We start from the raw sequence: 20,598 nt of genomic DNA, 5'->3' as shown, positions 1-20,598 counted from the left end.
TGAGATTATCCATGCTTTTCCACAATTTTTGTTCTTAAATCCTCAGACAATCCTTTGTTGCTCTTCCTCTTCTCCGTGTGATACACAGAGACACACAACAGAAAGGTTGAGTCAATTTTTCACCATTGTAACTGGTTGCCAGTGTCATTTCTTTATTGTTAGCAACTTTTAATTGATACAGGTGAGTTTTTTTGTTTTTTTTTAAAACAATTTTTATTGGTTTTACTTTGACATACACTTCCGGAAAGGAAGAAAGGGAACAATGGTTGTCACAAAATCAGCATGAGGTGGCATAGAAACAAACATTTCAAACCCCCATGTCCCATCCCCTCCCGAAACATAGCTGCACCAGTCCCTCAACGGAGGGATACTTTGTCGCCAGGAGACCCAGCCTGGGCCCAAGCTGGTCCTCCGGCGCAAACAATTGGCTGTCAGCAAAAGGAACAGTTAGAAACATGACATATCCTATACCGCCAACATTCACTCTAACTCACACCCACATACAACCATACTGGCCTCCCAGCCCCCTCCCCCGCACACACACACCCCCCAGCCCAGGCCGCCCGGAGCCCCCCTCCACTCGCAGCCAGTTATGGCTAAGAGAGAGAGGGGTGTCCCCCCAGAAGGAGTCAGCTATGTCCAACCAGGGCTGCCAAATCTTGTAAAACTTCTTGGGACAGGCCCTTCCCTTATATATACACTTAAACATAGGTAATACCTTATTCACCATACGATACAACATTTGGGTATTCGGGGCAGAGGCACTCTTCCAATGTAACAAAATCAGTTTCCTGGCATAGAATAGAACAATTCGTATTAAAGTTTGAGCATGGGTGGTAGGTACAGAGTCATTTAGCACCCCCAACAATCCGGTCTCCGGGGCGAGGGGAACAGAGATGTGTAAAGTGTCCTTAAAAAAAGAAAATAATTCCCTCCAGTATAATAAAACAGCGGGACATGACCAAAACATATGTGAATAGTCGGCCTCAGTAGAGTCACACCTGGGGCAGGAAGCACCGGGATTCAGACCCATACGGGCCAACCTGGCAGGGGTAAAGTGCAACTGGTGGATGAACTTAAATTGTATGTATTGATCATTAGAGCCTATAAGATCAAGGAAGCACGCCTCCGAGGCCTCCTCCCACCCCTCCTCGGACAGCCCCGGAATATCTACCTCCCACTTTCTTTGAGCAAGCTGAAAGGGTTTAACCCCCACTGATTGTGATACAGGTGAGTTTAATTGCAAATTACAGGAGCATCACAGACTTGGAATGCAATTATTTCTTACTATTTTGAGATGGTGCCAATCATTTTGCCCGCTCCATTTTTGGAGTTTTGTGTGGAAATTGTCAGATTTGACTTTTTGTTTCTCCAAAATTTTGTGTCACACAAGTACAAACAAAAGAAATAAACATGAGAATGCCTAAACATATGTAATTGCAACAATTTTCTGGGCAAAGTGGTGCATTCTCTGACAGAAGTGCAGGGGTGTCAATATTTTTGGCCATGACTGTATGTTAAACCACTTCCCGCCCAGCCTATAGCAGAATCACGGCCGGCGGTGGTTCAGTTATCCTGACTGGGTGTCATATGACGTCCAGCAGGATAACAGCCGCCGCGCGCCTGTGGGGGTGCACATCGCGATGATCGGTGGTGCAGCGCGTTAGTCTCTTTACGGCGTGATCAGCCGTGTCCAATTACAGCTGATCACGATGTAAACAGGGAGAGTAGAGGAGAGCCGATCGGCTGCTCTCCTGACAGGGGGGGTCTGCGCTGATTGTTTATCAGTGCAGCCCCCCATCGTATGCCCGCCCAGGACCACCAGGATGCTGCCAGAACCACCAGGTATGCCACTCTAGACCACCAGGGATATGCCAATCAGTGCCCAGGCAGCTGCCAATCAATGCCCAGGCAGCTGCCAATCTGTGCCCATCCACAATGCCTGCCAGTGCCACCAGGGATGCCTATTAGTGCATCTATCAGTGCCCATCAGCGCTCAGCAGTGCCGCCTATCAGTACCACCCATAAGTACCCATCAGTACAGCCTTTCAGTGCCCATCAGTGTCGCCTATCAGTGCCCATCAGTGTCTACCAGTGCCACCTATGAGTGCCCATCAATGCTCATCAGTGCTGCATATTAGTGCCACCTACCAGTGCCCATCATTGCCACCTATCAGTGCACATTGTCAGTGCCCATCAGTGCCATCTTATTGGTGCCACCTCATCGGTGCCGCTTTATCAGTGCCGCCTTATCAGTGCCCATCAGTGAAGAAGAAAACTTACTTATTTACAAAATTTTATAACAAAAATTATTTTTTTTTTTTTCAAAATGTTCTGTATTTTTTTTATTTGTTTAGCAAAAAAATTAAAACTGTAGAGGTGATCAAATACCACCAAAATAAATCTCTATTTGTGGGAACAAAATGATAAAAATCCTGTTTGGGTACAGGGTAGCATGACCGCACAATTCTCATTTAAACAGCGACAGCGCTGAAAGCTGAAAATTGGCTTGGGCAGGAAGGGGGTACAAGTCCCCGGTATTGAAGTGGTTAAATAAATGTTTTTGTGCCTGGAGTTCAACTTTAATGGGAAAACAGAAGCCCAAGGAAAGTACGGTAAGCCGTATCACAGACACATTTCACATGGTACATTTTTGCCTTAAGATTTTTACTGGGAAAGCAAAAAAAACCTCATGATTTAAGAAGCCTTTTTGTTTCTCAGACTGATAAATGCCAGGCTTTCTTGTGCCATGTGCCAAGTGCAGATACATTGTAAACACTAAGCATTGGTATCGCTGGAAATCTAACTCCAAATGTCCGTGTGACGCAAAGCATAATCCAATTGTTAATGAGTAACTGTTCAGCACTGGATACAATTTCTGTGTAATAACACTGACAATAGTGGAACGAATCAGACAACCGCCAGACAATCATTTCGCCACATCGTAATATAACAAGAGACTGCAGACCAGTGGCGGCTGGTGCTCAAAATTTTTGGGGGGGGCGCAAACAAATGAAAAAAAAAAAAAGACAATTGCAGCCTCACTGTGCCCATCAAAGGCAGCCACTGTGCCCATCAAATGCAGCCACTGTGCCCATCAAATGCAGCCACTGTGCCATGCCATCAATTGTCGCCACTGTGCCATCAATTGCCGCCACTGTGCCATCAATTGTCGCCACTGTGCCATGCCAAACGCAGCCATTGTGCCATCAAACGCAGCCACTGTGCCATGCCATCAAACGCAGCCACTGTGCCATCAACTGTCGCCACTGTGCCATCAATTGTCACCACTGTGCCATGCCAAACGCAGCCACTGTACCATAAAACGCAGCCACTGTGCCATGCCATCAATTGTTACCACTGTGCCCACATCAATTGTCGCCACTGTGCCCACATCAATTGTCGCCACTGTACCTACATCAATTGTCGCCACTGTACCCACATCAATTGTAGCCACTGTGCCCACATCAATTGTAGCCACTGTACCCACATCAATTTTCCCCACTGTGCCCACATCAATTGTAGCCACTGTACCCACATCAATTTTCCCCACTGTGCCCACATCAATTGTAGCCACTGTGCCCACATCAATTGTAGCCACTGTGCCCACATCAATTGTCCCCACTGTGCCCACATCAATTGTTTTGGCGTGCTGCAACACATACATTAAAAATGCAACCGTGTAAATCAGCCCTGACTTTGAATAAAAACACTTTCTCTGAAGAGTTTGAAAAATGCTCTATCATTGATAGTCAACAAAATAGGAAGTGCACAGATCAGATATGACACGGACCGTTGCTCCCATCTGCACTGATGAGCCGTGTCTCTCTCTCTGGCACAGGCTGTGTGGGTTTAGTTTATATATACCAAGCCTGACCAACCATGGAGTTTTCTCAGAACTCGTCCCCCTAGAAAACAATCATATGTTCAGACACCTGGGCCCTGAACTTTTAACGCAATGATAAGCATGGACTTTGTGTACGGCTGGTTGGAGGACGTGCTGACAGGAGGTGATGAAGTGTAATTAGCTATTCCGTGTAGACAGTGAGAGATCACTATACCTGTCTAGTGCCGTCCATAGAGCCCATCCATCCAAAACTAATATTCCAGCTTATGGTGGTTATGAACTCAGGGCAGATAGAGAGGACACAAATGAATGCATGTATTCATTAACCACTTAAGACCCGGACCTTGAGGCAGCTAAAGGACCCGGCCAGGTTTTGCGATTTGGCACTGCGTCGCTTTAACAGACAATTGCGCGGTCGTGCGACGTGGCTCCCAAACAAAATTGCCGTTCCTTTTTTCACACAAATAGATCTTTCTTTTGGTGGTATTTGATCACCTCTGCGGTTTTTATTTTTTGCGCTATAAACAAAAATAGAGCGACAATTTTGAAAAAAAATTCAATATTTTCTACTTTTTGCTATAATAAATATCCCCCAAAAATATAAAAAAAAATCGCAATAAGCGTTTATCAGTTGGTTTGCGCAAAATGTATAGCGTTTACAAAATAGGGGATAGCTTTATTGCATTTTTATAATTTTACATTTTACATTATGACAATTTTGACACATTTTTGGGACCATTTCACAGCAAAAAATGCAAAAAATGCGTTTAAAATGCATTGTTTACTGTGAAAATGACAATTGCAGTTTGGGAGTTAACCACAATGGGGCGCTGATGGGGTTATGTGTGACCTCATGTGCGTTTACAACTGTAGGGGGGTGTGGCTGTAGGTGTGACATCATCGATTGTGTATCCCTATAAAAGGGATCACACGATCGATGACGGCGCCACAGTGAAGAACGGGGAAGCTGTGTTTACACACAGCTCTCCCCGTTCTTAAGCTCCGGGGACCGATCGCGGGACTCCAGTGGCGATCGGGTCCGCGGGTCCCGGAGCTTCGGACCGGGTCGCGGGCGCGCGCCCCAAGGCTGGGTACTAGCACAGGACGTACCTATACGTGCATGTGCACAGCCGTGCTATTCTGCCGACGTAAATGTGCAGGAGGTGGTCCTTAAGTGGTTAATACATCATTAATTCTATTTCAACCCTTTCGTGACTAAGCCTATTTCTGACACTTGTTGCTTACAAGTTAAAGTGGTTGTAAACCCACTTGTTGGACTTCTACTTATGGGTAAGCCTAGAATAGGGCTTACCTTTAGGTGGTGGAAATATCTCCTAAACGTGCGCCGTTTAGGAGATATTTCACTTGTAGTCCGCCAAAAATCTTCACTGCGTATGCGTGGGGAAGAAACAAAACAAAGTGCCGTTTCTTCCCCAGCCCGTGCTGTGACTTGCGGCTCCCGTGCGCATGCGCGGGAGTGATGCCACAGCGCCGGAGTCAGCAGCCCGGAAGGAAGAGGGGCCAAAAGATGGACGCTGCCTACTGTGGGGACATCGCTGGATTCTGTTGCAAAATTGTATGTCACACTGTATTTGCGCAGCAGTTTTTTTAAACACGCTTTCATGAATAAAAAAAATTGAGTACTGTCCGTGATACTTTTTTTATTTGCACCAACATACAATTTTTCAGGACACGCTTTCGGGGTGTTACCCCTTCTTCAAGGTCCAAGCAGTACTGATTCACAATTCACAATTTGCGCAGCAGTCTGCTTGGACCTTGAAGAAGGGGTAACACCCCGAAAGCTTGTCCTGAAAAATTGTATGTTAGTGCAAATAAAAAAAAGTATCACGGACAGTACTCAATTTTCTCTATCACAATTGCACTAATACGGCTACAATCACGTTAAGTATGAATAAAAAATAAATTATTCGCTTTCGCTCTGACTATCGTGGCGATACCTCACATGTGTGATTTAAACACTGTTTACATATTCGGGCACGACTTGCATGTGCTTTTTCTTTGCTGCGCGAGCTCGCGGGGACGAGGGTGCTTAAAAAAAATATATTTTTCTTATTTATTTATTTCTTTTTTGCATTGTCACTTTTAAAAAAAAATGTATCACTTTTATTGCTGGCCCTAGAATTATTGCTCTCACTCCAAGGTTCTCGATGATACTTCACACCTGTGTTATGCAACAGGTTTTTTTTTTTACACTTTAATTAATTTTTTTTTAGAATTCCTTTATTTTCAAAGATGTTTGCATATAACAGCCAACGTGTATGGTATATACAGTAGCACATCTACGTATCAAAAAAGAAGGGTCATACACAAGCAATCCTATAACATATAACATCACCCCCAGCGCTTTACAATATGAGTAGCCGTGAGGCCTTAGTCCGGTTGTGAAAATTGTAGGCTACTTAGAGATCGGGGGTAGGTCATTGAGTAACTACATAAAGGACCTACTACATAGAAACACATATGCGAATAAAATGTAATAAAATAGGGTAGGGCAAAGTAAATCAAAACTTTGAGACAACACAACATGTAACATTACTGCCTCATGGGTCGCTTAGCTCAGAAATGGGACCATATTGCGATTACGATTTGCATAAAGATATACATTTATCTAACCAAACAGCCCGCAACCAAGATAAGAGTGTAAATGTAAATAGTGGGTACTGTAAGAAGGAGAAAAGGTTGGAAGAACGGGTGTCTCGAGGGCGCAGTAAGAACAGAATCAGAAAGACAGACAAAGGAGAAGGCAGATTAGATAGATAGATAGATAGATAGATAGACAGATAGATAGATAGACAGATAGATAGACAGATAGATAGATAGACAGATAGATAGATAGAGCCTCTCGTCTAGGGAACAGGGCAAAATTCAAGAAATCAGTCCAGTTGCGCCATTTCCCGTAGATAGGGATCAGTATACAAAGTTATGCCAGGTGTGACAGACTCCCGTACTCAAGATGAGTCTGTCCACCTTATCGCTTCTTTGTCCGGTACCACACAATCCAAGACCCCTAAGCTTTCCCATTTACTAGTCGTAGCTCAGTGCAGGGTAAAACATCAGACAGTTTATTAGAACCAGAATACAAGTCTTATATACAGGTAAAGAGGAGGAGGTTCCTACCTTCTGCTCATATTACTCTAACAATACACAGAAACATAAATTAACATGAGCTAATTAACTATTCCCTTAAAGCAGCCGATGTAACTCCCTAACTGCAATACACATTATCATACATATCAACACAGAAGTCCTTCATACAATTGCAGAGTTATTTAGCACAAACAACAATGGGTGAAAGACTATTAGAAGCTGTGACAAGCCATACTAGACTCATTTACATTATAGAAAACAACAGACAGACAGGTGGCTGAAGTTGACATCAGCATATTCTAACAGCATGTGTCCCAACAGTATGACTGAATCAGTCACCATTTCTAATATGACATATACAGGGTTCCCAGAGTCTATGTGTCTTGGGGGGACATGGACCTGAATCCAAAGTAACACCACCTCAGGGGTCCCCAGGCATACAGCTCACAAAGAGCACTGCCACCGTTCCCCCAAATGCCAGGGCCCATGATCGCAAGGCAAGAGGCTAGCATTCAGTCCCCTCCAAAAGCACACCAGGGTCCCCAGGTTTCGCAGAAAGGTCTCCTCCCGGTTGTCCATGAGGTCTTCCATATCTCTTGGTTCATTTATTTTAGTAAGCCACAAGGATTTAGACAGGGATTTTTTTTCCTTCGGTTTTTTACTTTATTGCCATCACAAAGGGACTAACAGTATAGCATTGGAAACTCAATGCAATAACCAAACTTGACACATGTCTTATAGGTAGAATAGAATAGATGAGCTCATTAAATGATTGGCTACAGCCCAATACATGACGACCTTAGATTTGACAGTGTTACTGGCAGATACCTCTACCTGATGACACCTATGGAAAAAACAGTATTTGTAACACCAGAGGGCTCTGTCCAATACAGGGTAATGCCCTTTGGCTTAGAAAATGCCCTGGCTACTTTTCAGAGTGCCATGGACAGGGTCTTATGCTCCTCACCCCAATAATATGTGGCCACATATCTGGAGGATGTCAACATTCAAAGTTTTGATTGGGCCCTCCCAGTGCCGGCCCAAGACATTGTTCTGCCTGGGACCAAGAATGAAATGCTGCCCCCCCCCAGAAAAAAAATCACGCCAACCAAAAGGCCCCCACATTCATTATATTATATCATGATAACTAAAGGGGACCCGTCATGGCTCTATACATGTATAAAGAGGACCTGTCATTGCTCTATACATGTATAGGAGTATAAAGAGGACCTGTCATGGCTCTATACATGTATATAGAGGACCTGTCATTACTCTTTACATGTAAAGGAATATCAAGAGGACCTGTCATGGCTCTATAAATGTATATAGGACTATAAAGAGTACTTGACATGGCTCTATACATGTATAAAGGAGTATAACGAGGGCCTGTCATGGCTCTATAGATGTATAAAGAGAACCTGTCATGGCTCTATACATGTATAAAGAAGTATAAAGAGGACCTGTCATGGCTCTATACATGTATAAAGGAGTATAACAAGGGCCTGTCATGGCTCTATAGATGTATAAAGAGGGCCTGTCATGGCTCTATACATGCATTGCATATAAGCGTATAAAAGGACCTGCCATGGCTCTATACATGTATCCAGGAGTATAAAGGGACCTGTGAATTGCCGGCGGCCACAATGTCTTTTGCGCAAACTAATCAATGTATGCTAATTGTGTTTTTTTTTGGTACCAAAAATATGTAGAAGAATACATATTGGCCTAAACTGAAGAAAATAGTTTATTTTTCTAAATTTTGGGGATATTTATTAAAGCAAAAAGTTAAAATATATATATATTTATAGCACAAGAAATAAAAACCGCAGAGGTGATCAAATATCAACTAAAAGAAAGCTCTATTTGTGGGAAAAGAAGAACATCAATTTTATTTGGGTAGCGGAGCTGGCGGAACGGGCTGGCGGGCATCAGTATGCTGCCCCCCTAAAAGTGCTGCCTGGTACCCATGGTACCACCCGGTCCCATCATAGGGCCGGCCCTGACTACTATTACAAGTGTAAAAATTACAAGTTAGAAGATATATAAATATTAATAGTCATGACACAGAAAGCAATTCAGGCCACCTACTAGACTGGTCGCCTTGCCCAACCAAAGGTCCAGGCCTGCCCAAAGAAATAGATTGGACCAAAGGTCATTAATAATTGGGGTATAAATAAATTGGAAAGTGCTTATATACAGAAAAGGTTCCCAGTGACTTTTTTTTTATAGGTCAACGTGTTAAACTTTATGGAGAAGGGTACATTGAAGTGCATTTCAAAAGTAAAGTGCTTAAAGGCTTTTTGCCTTTATTTTATTGAAAGATCTACAACATTGTCAGCCCATGTTCTTGCACATGTACATTTAATATAATCAGTACAACGTAATACAGGTTACTTACCCCCTGGTTCCCCTGAAAAGTGATCACAGGCGGTGGCAATGTCGTTTCTGAACCCTTTATGAGAGAGAAAACAGAAGTCATTGAATGAAACGGTCAGCATGCTGGTAATATAAAGAATATAACAAAGTACAGACCTGATTCCTGGCTAAAAATGTGACAGGCCTCACTATATAACAACACTGCTTAAAATCCAAACTGGGTCACTAATCTAGGTCTCCTAGTTCATGGTCAGAGTTCTTTGCTACACAAGTACAGGTAATCATGAGAAGAAGCAAACCACAAATCAGGACACTGGAGACTAGTTTTGGAATTTACAGACACCACATTTATGTGTAAACTAAATCACTAAAAACTCATATAGTTTCAAATGTACTGTATTTATTGGCGTATAACACTCACTTTTCCCCCTGCAAATACTGTAATTTGGGCTGCCTCTGAGACAATGAGGAGGAGGGCGCGACGAGCGCCATCAGATTACATACAGCGAGAATCTCCTGTTTACTCAGCGGCCTCTGTAATAGGAAGTCCTGTCTACTGAGCCGGCAATGGACCATGTTCTGTCTATCATAGAAGCCGGTCCAGGAGGCGGGACTTTGTATTAAAGAGGCTGCCGAGTAAACAGGAGATTCCCACTGTATGTAATCTATCTGACGGCGCTCATCCCGCCCCCCTCCCTGAGATGGGCATTGATCAGGCTGCATTCATGGCAATAGGGAGGCTGCAGATGGGCATTGATCAGGCTGCATTGATGGGCAATTTTGAAGCTGCAGACGGGCATTGATCAGGCTGCATTGATGGGCAATTTTGAAGCTGCAGATGGGCATTGATCAGGCTGCATTGATGGGCATTGACCCTTTTTTTGCTTCAAAGTTCTTTATTTAAACATTTTTTTTTTTTTACTGAGGCCTCGTACACACCAGCGGACATGTCCGATGAAAACGGTCCGCGGTAATCAAGGCTGACCCCAGCACAAACATTTTTACAACTGCAAAAGGGCCTTTTCAGGACTCAAGGATTTTTGGCCACTTCAATTCTACTTAAAAATAAAGATAAATGTAAACTTGATGACATTTGAGCACAGCAAGAAACCCATACCTCTTCATACGAATCCATTATTTGCCATTTAATATTTCAAGAGGTAATTATAATGACACCATCTGTATTTATTCAATAAATGGAACTGTTACACAATGTCCTCAAGGAAAGAAGATTCAAATACAATGCATTCTTTGCCAATGACCGAGGCATCCTTCAAACAGTGCAGGCTGTGTCCCGATTACAAGGTACACAAAAGGTATAGCAGGAAGTTTACTTGAGCAACCCTAGCCTCTGCTTCCTTGTATGTCTGGCAGACAAGAAAGCGATGATTCAAACATCAAGCCAGGCCGAATACTCCATGTCTGTAATTATCAGATATTTCTCCAGCTAATCATTAATTACAATTGATTGGTAGTTCTACTGTACCTGAATATACTGTACTCAACGTTCTAGAATAGACTAATGGAAAAAATACTTATTAGTACTGCTTCAAAGGTCTCAATCTGGCCTTAGATTTTGTATGGTGGCACAGGTACACCTTTTTTGTTAAGCATATGGCAACGCTCCATCCTGGCCTAGGCCAACAAGGCCCAGGCCTAGGGCAGCACTTTGCAGGGGGGCAGCATGGAAAGAGTCCCCTCCCGCTTGCGCTACACTGTTAGTGTAACACAAGCTGCTTCTAATTCTGACTGTCCTATCATCCTGGCCCACAAACCTTCCTCACTGTGCTATATGTTTTCTGCTGCCCCATTGGCATGGTTATATCTTCTTAGTCCTCTCCATAAAATGATCAGAAATGTGTAGAAGTAGAACTATAGGCAACACTTTTTTCCCCCATTTTGGATAGAGAAATAGCTCTATTATAGCCTCTGTCAGTTTATGTTTTACCATCCCTGTCCCATTGCAGAGATTTCCCTTCACTTCCTGCCCCATAGCCAAACAGGAAGTGAGAGGAAATCTGTGCCAATCAAGGGAATCCAATGCCTAGCCCCCCCCCCCCCAGGCCCTAAGAACTAGTGTCCCCACTCGATAATTTCAGGGTGGGTCTTAAACAGAAAGGGGTGTGGCCTTGACAGGAAGGGGTGGGTCATATTTAAATTAAAGGGTGCACGAGTTTAGTCAGGCCTAGGGCAGCACAAAACCTAAATACACTGGGCCGGATTCAGGAAGCCCGGCGTTACTTTGTGCGGGCGTAGCGTATCTCAGATACGCTACGCCGCCGTAACCTAGTGAGGCAGGTTCTGTATTCAGAAAGAACCTGAGCCCTAAGTTACGGCGGCGCAGCGTATGTGGTCCGGCGTAAGCCCGCGTAATACAAATTATCCAGGCAGTGGGAGTGTTGTATGTTAATCAAGGCTGACCCCACGTAAATTACGTTTTTGACTTACGGCGCATGCGCCGTCCATGAACGTATGCCAGGGCTCATGCTCCAAATTACGCTGCAAATAGTCAATGCTTGCGACGTGAATGTAACTTAAGTACAGCCCTATTCACGAACGACTTACGCAAACGACGGAAAATTTGACGCTGGCCCAACGTCCATACTTCACATTGCGTACGCCTCATATAGCAGGGGTAACTTTACGCCGGAAAAAGCCTTACGTAAATGACGTAAAAAATGCACTGGGCGGACGTACGTTTCTGAATCGGCGTATCTACCTAATTTGCATATTCGACGCGGAAGTCTTGGGAAGCGCCCCTAGCGGTCAGCGTAAATATTGCACCCTAAGATACAACGGCGTAGGAGATTTACGCCGTTCGTATCCAGGCAACATTGAGGCGTATCTGATTCTATGAAGGGGCCGAGATGCGACGGCCCGCATTCGGAGTTACGACGGCGTATCTGGAGATACGCCGACGTAACTCCTTTCTGAATCCGGGCCACTATTGGCATATGGTATACATTATTATTGCATTAATGTGTGCAAATTTTTTAACTTTTGAGTATAGATCTAGGTTTGCCCAAGCATGTTTGATTCAGCTTCATGTAGAATGACTCACTACCTGCTGGAAGTCTGTTTCAAGCCTCAACTACTCTATTGGTAAAATGAGACTTTTTAAGCTTAGCTTTGAACTTCCCTCCTGCAAGTTAGCGGTCATGCCCCTTTGGTCTTGATCTTAGCTTCACATTGAAATTACAGTAAAACCTTGGTTTGAGAGTAACTTGGTTTGGGAGCTTTTTGCAACACAAGCATCATTTTTTTTTTTTTTAAAGTGTATTTTGTGCGTGTACTCGACAGAGGAGCCGGACTGCAGGAGTTGGGAGTAGGCAGGCCTCCCCCAGAGGCAATCTGCCACCTTTCTCCATGCCCCGGGTGGCAATGGCGGGTGTGTGAGGGGGTCCTCCCACACAGCCCGCCCTACCTGCTCCGCTTTGAAGCCCAACGGGGCAGAGGGACTCCCTATAAGGGAGTGAGAGGATTTGCCCGCTCAACCAGCCCCGTTAGTCCTTCGCCTCTCTTTTTAGAGACCGCGTGGTCAAAGTGCGTGCATGTTAACCCAATTTCGAGTGCGTGTAAGTGTGGTGTTTTTTTTGTGGGAGGGGGGTGGGCGTACTAAGCGCAGGCTTACCTCGCATAGCACACCCACTGGGAGCCGGGCTGGGACCACCAAACTCAATTCACATGTAGCCGAGACCGGGATCTGAACCCCTAGCAGCTTATCAGCGCAGTGCCAATCGCGTTGAGCCACCGCAGCTCCCTTCAAGCAACATTTTTTAATAAATGTTGACTTGATATACAAGTAGCGTCATGTCATGTTGTTCAGGAGGATCTCCATCCAATGACGACCTTATTCTTTTGCAGTTGCCGCCTTTTGTGCTAATAAATCCTGCCGGACGTTTCTGAACATAACATAAAGCAAGCAAATCAGTTTAAATGTATAAAGATGACAAGCGGTAAAACAATACAGTAAAACCTTGGATTACGAGCGTAATTTGTTCCAGAAACATGCTTGTAATCCAAAGCCCTTGTATATCGAAGCAAATTTCCCCACTAGAAAAAATGGAAACTCAAATGTTTCTTTCCACAACTATTTATTCATAGGTCCTTCAGTTTATAGTCCATATAAAAAGATTATAGCAATGGGATAGGTTGTGTAACCATAAAATGTCCATCCACAAATGGAAACCTCCACAAGGGGATTAGAAGCAAAATCCAGCAGGAGCTACAGAGTATAAAAGAGAAGAGAGGCGCCTCTAATTCCGCGTACACACGATCATTTTTCGGCTTGTAAAAAACAACGTTGAAAAACGACAAAAATTTTTTTTTCGAACATGCTCTATTTTTTAACAACGTTTTAACCACTTAAGCCCCGGACATTTAGGCAGCTAAATGCCCAGGCCAGGTTTTGCGATTCGGCACTGCGTTGCTTTAACAGACAATTGCGCGGTCGTGCGACGTGGCTCCCAAACAAAATTGGCGTCCTTTTTTCCCCACAAATAGAGCTTTCTTTTGGTGGTATTTGATCACCTCTGTGGTTTTTATTTTTTGCGCTATAAACAAAAATAGAGCAACAATTTTGAAAAAAAATCAATATTTTTTTACTTTTTGCTATAATAAATATCCCCCAAAAACATATATAACATTTTTTTTTTCCTCAGTTTAGGCCGATACGTATTCTTCTACCTATTTTTGGTAAAAAAAATCGCAATAAGCGTTTATCGAATGGTTTGCGCAAAATTTATAGCGTTTACAAAATAGGGGATATTTTTATTGCATTTTTATAAAAAAAAAATCTTTTTACTACTAATGGCGGCGATCAGCGATTTTTTCCGTGACTGCGACATTATGGCGGACACTTCGGACAATTTTGACACATTTTTGGGATCATTGTCATTTTCACAGCAAAAAATGCATTTAAATTGCATTGTTTATTGTGAAAATGACAGTTGCAGTTTGGGAGTTAACCACAGGGGGCGCTGTAGGAGTTAGTGTTCACCTAGTGTGTGTTTACAACAGTAGGGGGGTGTGGCTGTAGGTCTGATGTCATCGATTGTGTCTCCCCTATAAAGGGGATGACACGATCGATGCACCGCCACAGTGAAGCCGTGTTTACATACGGCTCTCCCCGTTCTTCAGCTCCGGGGAGCGATTGCGACAGAGCGGCTATAAACGAATAGCCGCGCCGTCGTCCCGGATCGCTCCCCAAAGGAATCCGATCGGACCCCCGACCCGCGCAAAGGCAAGGATGTATATATACGCCCATCTGCCTGTCCGTGCCATTTTGCGGACGTAAATAGTCGTGCGGCGGGCGTTAAGTCGTTAAACAATGTCATTTTTCGGGTTGTAAAAAATGATCATGTGTGGGCTTTAACAACGTGATAAACCCGCGCATGCTCAGAAGCAAGTTATGAGACGGGAGCGCTCGTTCTGGTAAAACTACCGTTTGTAATGGAGTAAGCACATTCATCACGCTGTAACAGACAGAAAAGCGCAAATTGTCTTTTACTAACACAAAATCAGCTAAAGCAGCCCCAAGGGTGGCGTCACCCGAATAGAACTTCCCCTTTATAGTGCCGTTGTACGTGTTGTACGTCACAACGCTTTGCTAGAGCGTTTTTTTTTTAACGATCGTGTGTGGGAAACGTTGTTCTAATGATGAAGTTGGAAATGCACAGGATCTTGTGCTAAAACACTGCCTTCTGGGTTGTGATGTAGATATCCCGGGAGGCAGCGGATAGTTGGACCCACGTCATCCTCGCCTAGGTGAGGATTCAAGAATTTGAACCCTGCAAGACTAAAGGAAGGTGGTTAATGTAAGAAAAATTATTTCTGTGAGGCCTCGTACACACAACCGTTTTCCTCGACAGAATCCATCAAGAAACTTGGTTGGAGAGCTTTTTTGCCGAGGAAAACGGTCGTGTGTATGTTTTTCATCGAGGAAACTGTCGAGGAACTCGACGAGGAAAAAAGAGAACAAGTTCTCTTTTTCCTCGACGGGAGTCTCAATTTCTTCGTCGTATTCCTCGTCGGGCTGGTTTTCGACGAGAAACACGATCGTGTGTATGCTAAGAAACCCGCGCATGCTCAGAATAAAGTATGAGACGGGAGCGCACCTTCGGTAAAAGTAGCGTTTGTAATGGAGATAGCACATTTGTCACGCTGTAACAGACTGAAAAGTGCAAATCGTCTCTTACCAAACTTTTACTTAAAGCGGGAGTTCCGCGGCAAAACAGTTTTTTTTAAATACCTTTTTGAAACGCTGGTGGTACAAAGAAAATAGTACTCACCAGTCTCATCCTCGCAGCCGCTAGCAGGACGATATCCCTCAGAAAGATATTTTATAAAATATTGTGATGGACATTGCCATCTTTACTCCGGGCACTCTGAAGCCCTCCTATAGGATCTTCCGGGATGCGGTGAATGCTGTCCCAGCATTCACCGCTCTATCCCGCGCATGCGCAGTGTGACGGCGAGGCGCGCCGTCAACACTGCAGAGTTGCTAGGACAACGGCCGGAAGCGTCCTGAAAAGGACACTCCCTGCTGTGTTTACAATGGGCGAATTGTATCCGCCCCCGGTCACATGATCGTCACATGACCGGGTGCAGTCATGTGACATTCGAAATATCGCGAGATTTCTCCTCTGGCTGCTGAAATGAAAAGTGTCTCGTCATTGTTCTGAGGCTTACGTGATAGCTCCCAAAATGCTTTGTGGAGCTAAGCGACACGCCCAGTCCCGCAACCCTACAACCAGGAAGTGCCTGGTCGAGCTGCTACAAACAGGGTATGTAGATTTTTAGAATTTTTGTGAACAGCGAAATCGTTAGATACATCGGGGGGACTAGTGAAACATACAAAGTGACCTAATCGGGTGAACCACCGCTTGAACACGCAGTAACATGAGATTAGCAAAAGCAGCCCCAAGAGTTGTGCCAGTGGAATCAAATTTCCCCTGCCGTTGTATGTGTTGTACGTCACCGCGTTTGAGAACGAGGAGATTTGGTCTTGACAGTGTGTACGCAAAGAAAGCTTGTCGAGTTCCTCGACAAGCCTAACAAGGAACTCGTCGAGGAAAACGATGTGTTTCGCCCGTCGAGTTCCTCGGTCGTGTGTACGAGGCCTAAGAGGGAGGTGGCAGATGACAGGAAGTTCTTTTCATGAGTTTAATATACGTATAAAGTAAACCAAAAAGAGTGATGCATATACAAGCTGCACAAAGCAACGTCCTTTCATCTCTCCCTACCTAACAGCAGGCATAATTATCCTTCCTGTGAATCCAGGTCTGGCTAAGATATGCTATTAATTTAATTACATTGTATCTGCAAATTCAACTCTAGCTATGTTTTATTATATTAGATGAGTGATTCACACAAAGTGATGCAAAGAACGTCATTCAATGAGGACAATTGTTTTTATAAGGGAAGCGTGACAGAAGCTACAGGAGGCTCTCTGAGGACATCTGTGCCCACGTACACCTTTAATAAATGGTATAAAGAGCTGCCATATTTTTAAACTGGTCACATATTCGAATATGTAGATTGCTTTAAGAAAGGCCTGGATTCTTTCCTGAGGCCTCGTACACGCGACCGAGTTTCTCGGCAAAAACCAGCAAGAAACTTGCTGGGGGATATTTTTTTGCCGAGGAAACCGGTCGTGTGTACATTTTCGTCAAGGAAACTGTTGAGAAACTCGACGAGCCAAAAAGAGAGCAAGTTCTCTATTTCCTTGACGGGAATGGAGAAAATTGGCTTGTCGAGTTTCTCGACGGCTTCACAAGGAACTCGACGAGCAAAACGATGTGTTTCGCCTGTCGAGTTTCTCGGTCGTGTGTACGAGGCCTTAAGTGCACACATAGGGCCAGAGTCACAAAGGAGATACTCCGTCGTATCTCTCAGAGTATCTATGCATAGAATCAGTTACACATAGATATCCCTAAGATCCGACAGGTGTAATTGTTTTACACTGTCGGATCTTAGGATGCAGTACCGCGGCCGCCGCTGGGGGGAGTTCGTGTCGTAAACCAGCGTCTGGTATGCAAATTAGGAGTTACGGCGATCCACAACGGATTTTCGCGTTCGCTACGTCGCCGCTAGTCTAGTTTCCCATCGCAAAGTTAGTCGTCGTTTTTGGTGCCTTAACTTTACACAGCAATCGTATTGCTGTATAAAGTATGTCCGTCGTTCCCGCGTCGAAATTTAAAAATGAAAGTCGTTTGCGTAAGCCGTCCGGGAATACGGAATTACGCTATGCGTGTCGCCGTTCGAAAAAATTACGTCACTGTGCGCAAAGCAGGACGGGAATTCCGAAACGGAGCATGCGCAGTAGGTCCGGCGCGGGAGCGCGCCTAATTTAAATGGCACACGCCCATTTAAATTACGCGGGCTTACGCCGGAGGCCACCGGAGTAGTTTTCATCGCAAGTGCTTTGTGAATCAGGCACTTGCGATGAAAACTTGCGGCGGTGTAACGTATCTACGATACGTTACGCCACCGCACTTCTACCTGAATCTGGCCCAATATAACTGGGTACTGAAATTTATAGGTAAAGTTGATCCGGGGAATATCTGATTGCCTCCCGGGGATCAGGAAGGGATTTTTCCCCTTCTGTAGCAAATTGGATAATGCTCTGCTGGGGTTTTTCGCCTTCCTCTGGATCAACTGTGGGTATAGGATTGGGTATATGGGATAGTACGATATTATTTTTTATTTATTTTTTATGGTTGAACTAGATGGATTTGTGTCTTTTTTCAACCAGACTTATGCCCCTTTCACACCTGCGGACCGTATGTCCATTTTTCATCCATCCGTTTTCGGGTGAAAAACGGGCATTCATGTATCCCTATGAGATAGCGGGTGTCAGTGGATGAACATCCGCTGACATCCGATCTCATCGGCCTCCGCCATGCTCCGTTTCTGCAGACGGAGGAAAATCCTATTATTCCATCCGTCATCGGATGAACACGGACAGACGTGACAGAATATATATATATTCTGTAAAAACATCAAGATTGTACTTTTAACAAGTCCCAAACAGCCTCACCTGCTTCCTCTTTAATCCACCCCTGAAATGTGCTCTTTTTTCCCCCCCCTCCTCTCACACCAGTGCTTCTCTGCTAATATTGCCTCTCCATGTTGGCTTGCCAGAGCCCAGTGCACAGCGTGACACGCCTCCCCGGGGAGGCGTGTCACGCTGGGCTCTGGCAAGCAGACTGGGTGGAGCAAGATGGCCGCCGCTCCGGAGCTAGGCCGAAGCCGGGGACTTTCCTAGGCCTAGGCTCCGGAGCGCTCCGTGGATCGCGGGGTGTGCCGATCCGAACGGGGTGGCCCGTTCGGATCACGGATCGGTGACGATCCGTTGCACCCCTAGTAACTACTATATTTATTGGCGTATAACACTCACTTTTTTACCCTGAAAATAGAGGGTAAACTGTGCCTGCATGTTATATGCAGGGGGCTGTGGAATTTTTTTCCCCTGAAACTTCCCTCCTAAAGTTAAGGTGCGTGTTATGCCGCGTACACACGATCGGTCCATCCGATGAGAACGGACCGATGGAGCTGACTGATGGTCCGTCACGCCTACACACCATCATTTCAAAAAACGATCGTGTCAGAATGCGGTGACGTAAAACACAACGACGTGCTGAAAAAAATGACGTTCAATGCTTTCAAGCATGCGTCGACTTGATTCTGAGCATGCATGGATTTTTAACCGATGGTTGTGCCTACTAACGATCGGTTTTGTCCTATCGGTTAGGAATCCATCGGTTAAATTTAAAACAAGTTGGCTTTTTTTTAACAGATAGTTAAATAACTGATGGCGCCCACACACGATCGGTTTTGACCGATGAAAACGGTCCATCAGACCATTCTCATCGGGTTTAACCGATCGTGTGTACTAGGCATTATACGCCTGTGCGTGTTTTACACCGATAAATACGGGTATGTAACTGTACAAGTTTATAAACAAAAATGCGTTCATAGTGCCATCTTGCTTAGGAAAGGTAGGGCAGCATAGACTGGACAAATTGAAGGGTATACTTCTTTCTTTTTGGACCTTAAAGCGGTCCTCCACCCTAAAGTGGAGTCCCGCTGATCGGAACCCTCCCCCCCTCCGGTGTCACATTTGACACCTTTCAGGGGGGAGGGGGGTGCAGACACCTGTCTAAAGACAGGTATTTGCACCCACTTCCGGCCACACGATACGGGCGAAAGACGGGCATTCCGTCACATCCCGTCTGTCGCCCGTTGTGTGCTGGGAACACTCGGCTCCCAGCACACAGCGTGTGAGCCAATCGGCGGGCGCAGCGCGACTCGCGCATGCGCCGTAGGGAACCGGGCAGTGAAGCCGCAGTGCTTCACTTCCTGGTTCCCTCAGCGTGGATGGCGGGGGGAGCAGCAGAGTGACGAGCGATCGCTCGTGCTCTGCTGCGATCGGCGCTGGACTCCAGGACAGGTAAGTGTCCTAATATTAAAAGTCAGCAGCTGCAGTATTTGTAGCTGCTGACTTTTAATATTTTGTTCCCATGGCACATCCGCTTTAAAAGAAGGGGGTATACTATGAAAGCTTCTCCTGAAAATGTAACTCTTAGTACAAATAAAAAAAGTATCACTATTCTTGTTACAGTATCACTGCATAGCCATAAAACAACCAATAAAAAATACATTATACATCGTGGAAAAGTATTTCTCAACCAGGGTGCCATTTGGCTTTAAGTTTGCGGCAAGCACAGGACCCAGTTTGCCCTTTATCAATGCCATGGTTCACCATGGTGCAGGGTTGGGAGTGGCTGCCAGCACCATATCACTAGCCACTTTAAGACCAGGCCTTTTCTGGAACTGTTTGCTTACACGTTTAAATTAGTATTCTGTATTGGAAAACTACTTAGAAACCCCAAATATTATATATATTGGCAATATGGCGATCGTTGCAATATTCGATGTCAAACGGTATTTGTGCAGCGGTCTTACAAACAACATTTTTGGGGGAAAAATACACTTTTTTGAATATAAATAACAAAACAGCAAAGTTAGCCCATTTTTTTGCATAATGTGAAAGATGATGTTACGCCGAGTAAATAGATACCTAACATGTCATACTTTAAAATTGCGCACGCTCATTGAATGGCGGCAAACAATGGTACTTAAAAATCAACATAGGCGACAACATTTTGTACAGGTTTCCTGTTTAGGGTTACAGAGGAGGGCTAGTGCTAGAATTATTGCTCTTACTCGAATGATCGTGGCAATACTTACCATGTGTGGTTTGA

General features: G+C 44.7%; 1 protein-coding gene across 1 annotated transcript in view; it reads right to left on the bottom strand.

Annotated features, from left to right (window-relative positions):
* Positions 1–20,598, bottom strand: part of ELL3 (elongation factor for RNA polymerase II 3) — a 198,607-nt gene that overhangs the window by 134,945 nt on the left and 43,064 nt on the right. The window contains exon 2 of the mRNA XM_040342500.1: positions 9,354–9,407. Coding sequence (XP_040198434.1) covers positions 9,354–9,407 — 54 coding nt within the window. The remainder of the gene's footprint in view (positions 1–9,353; positions 9,408–20,598) is intronic.

The sequence above is a fragment of the Rana temporaria genome, chromosome 3, assembly GCF_905171775.1.
Source record: "Rana temporaria chromosome 3, aRanTem1.1, whole genome shotgun sequence".
Taxonomy (NCBI): domain Eukaryota; kingdom Metazoa; phylum Chordata; class Amphibia; order Anura; family Ranidae; genus Rana; species Rana temporaria.
Note: the sequence above shows the minus strand (reverse complement) of the source record. Positions and strands in the feature narration are given on the sequence as shown.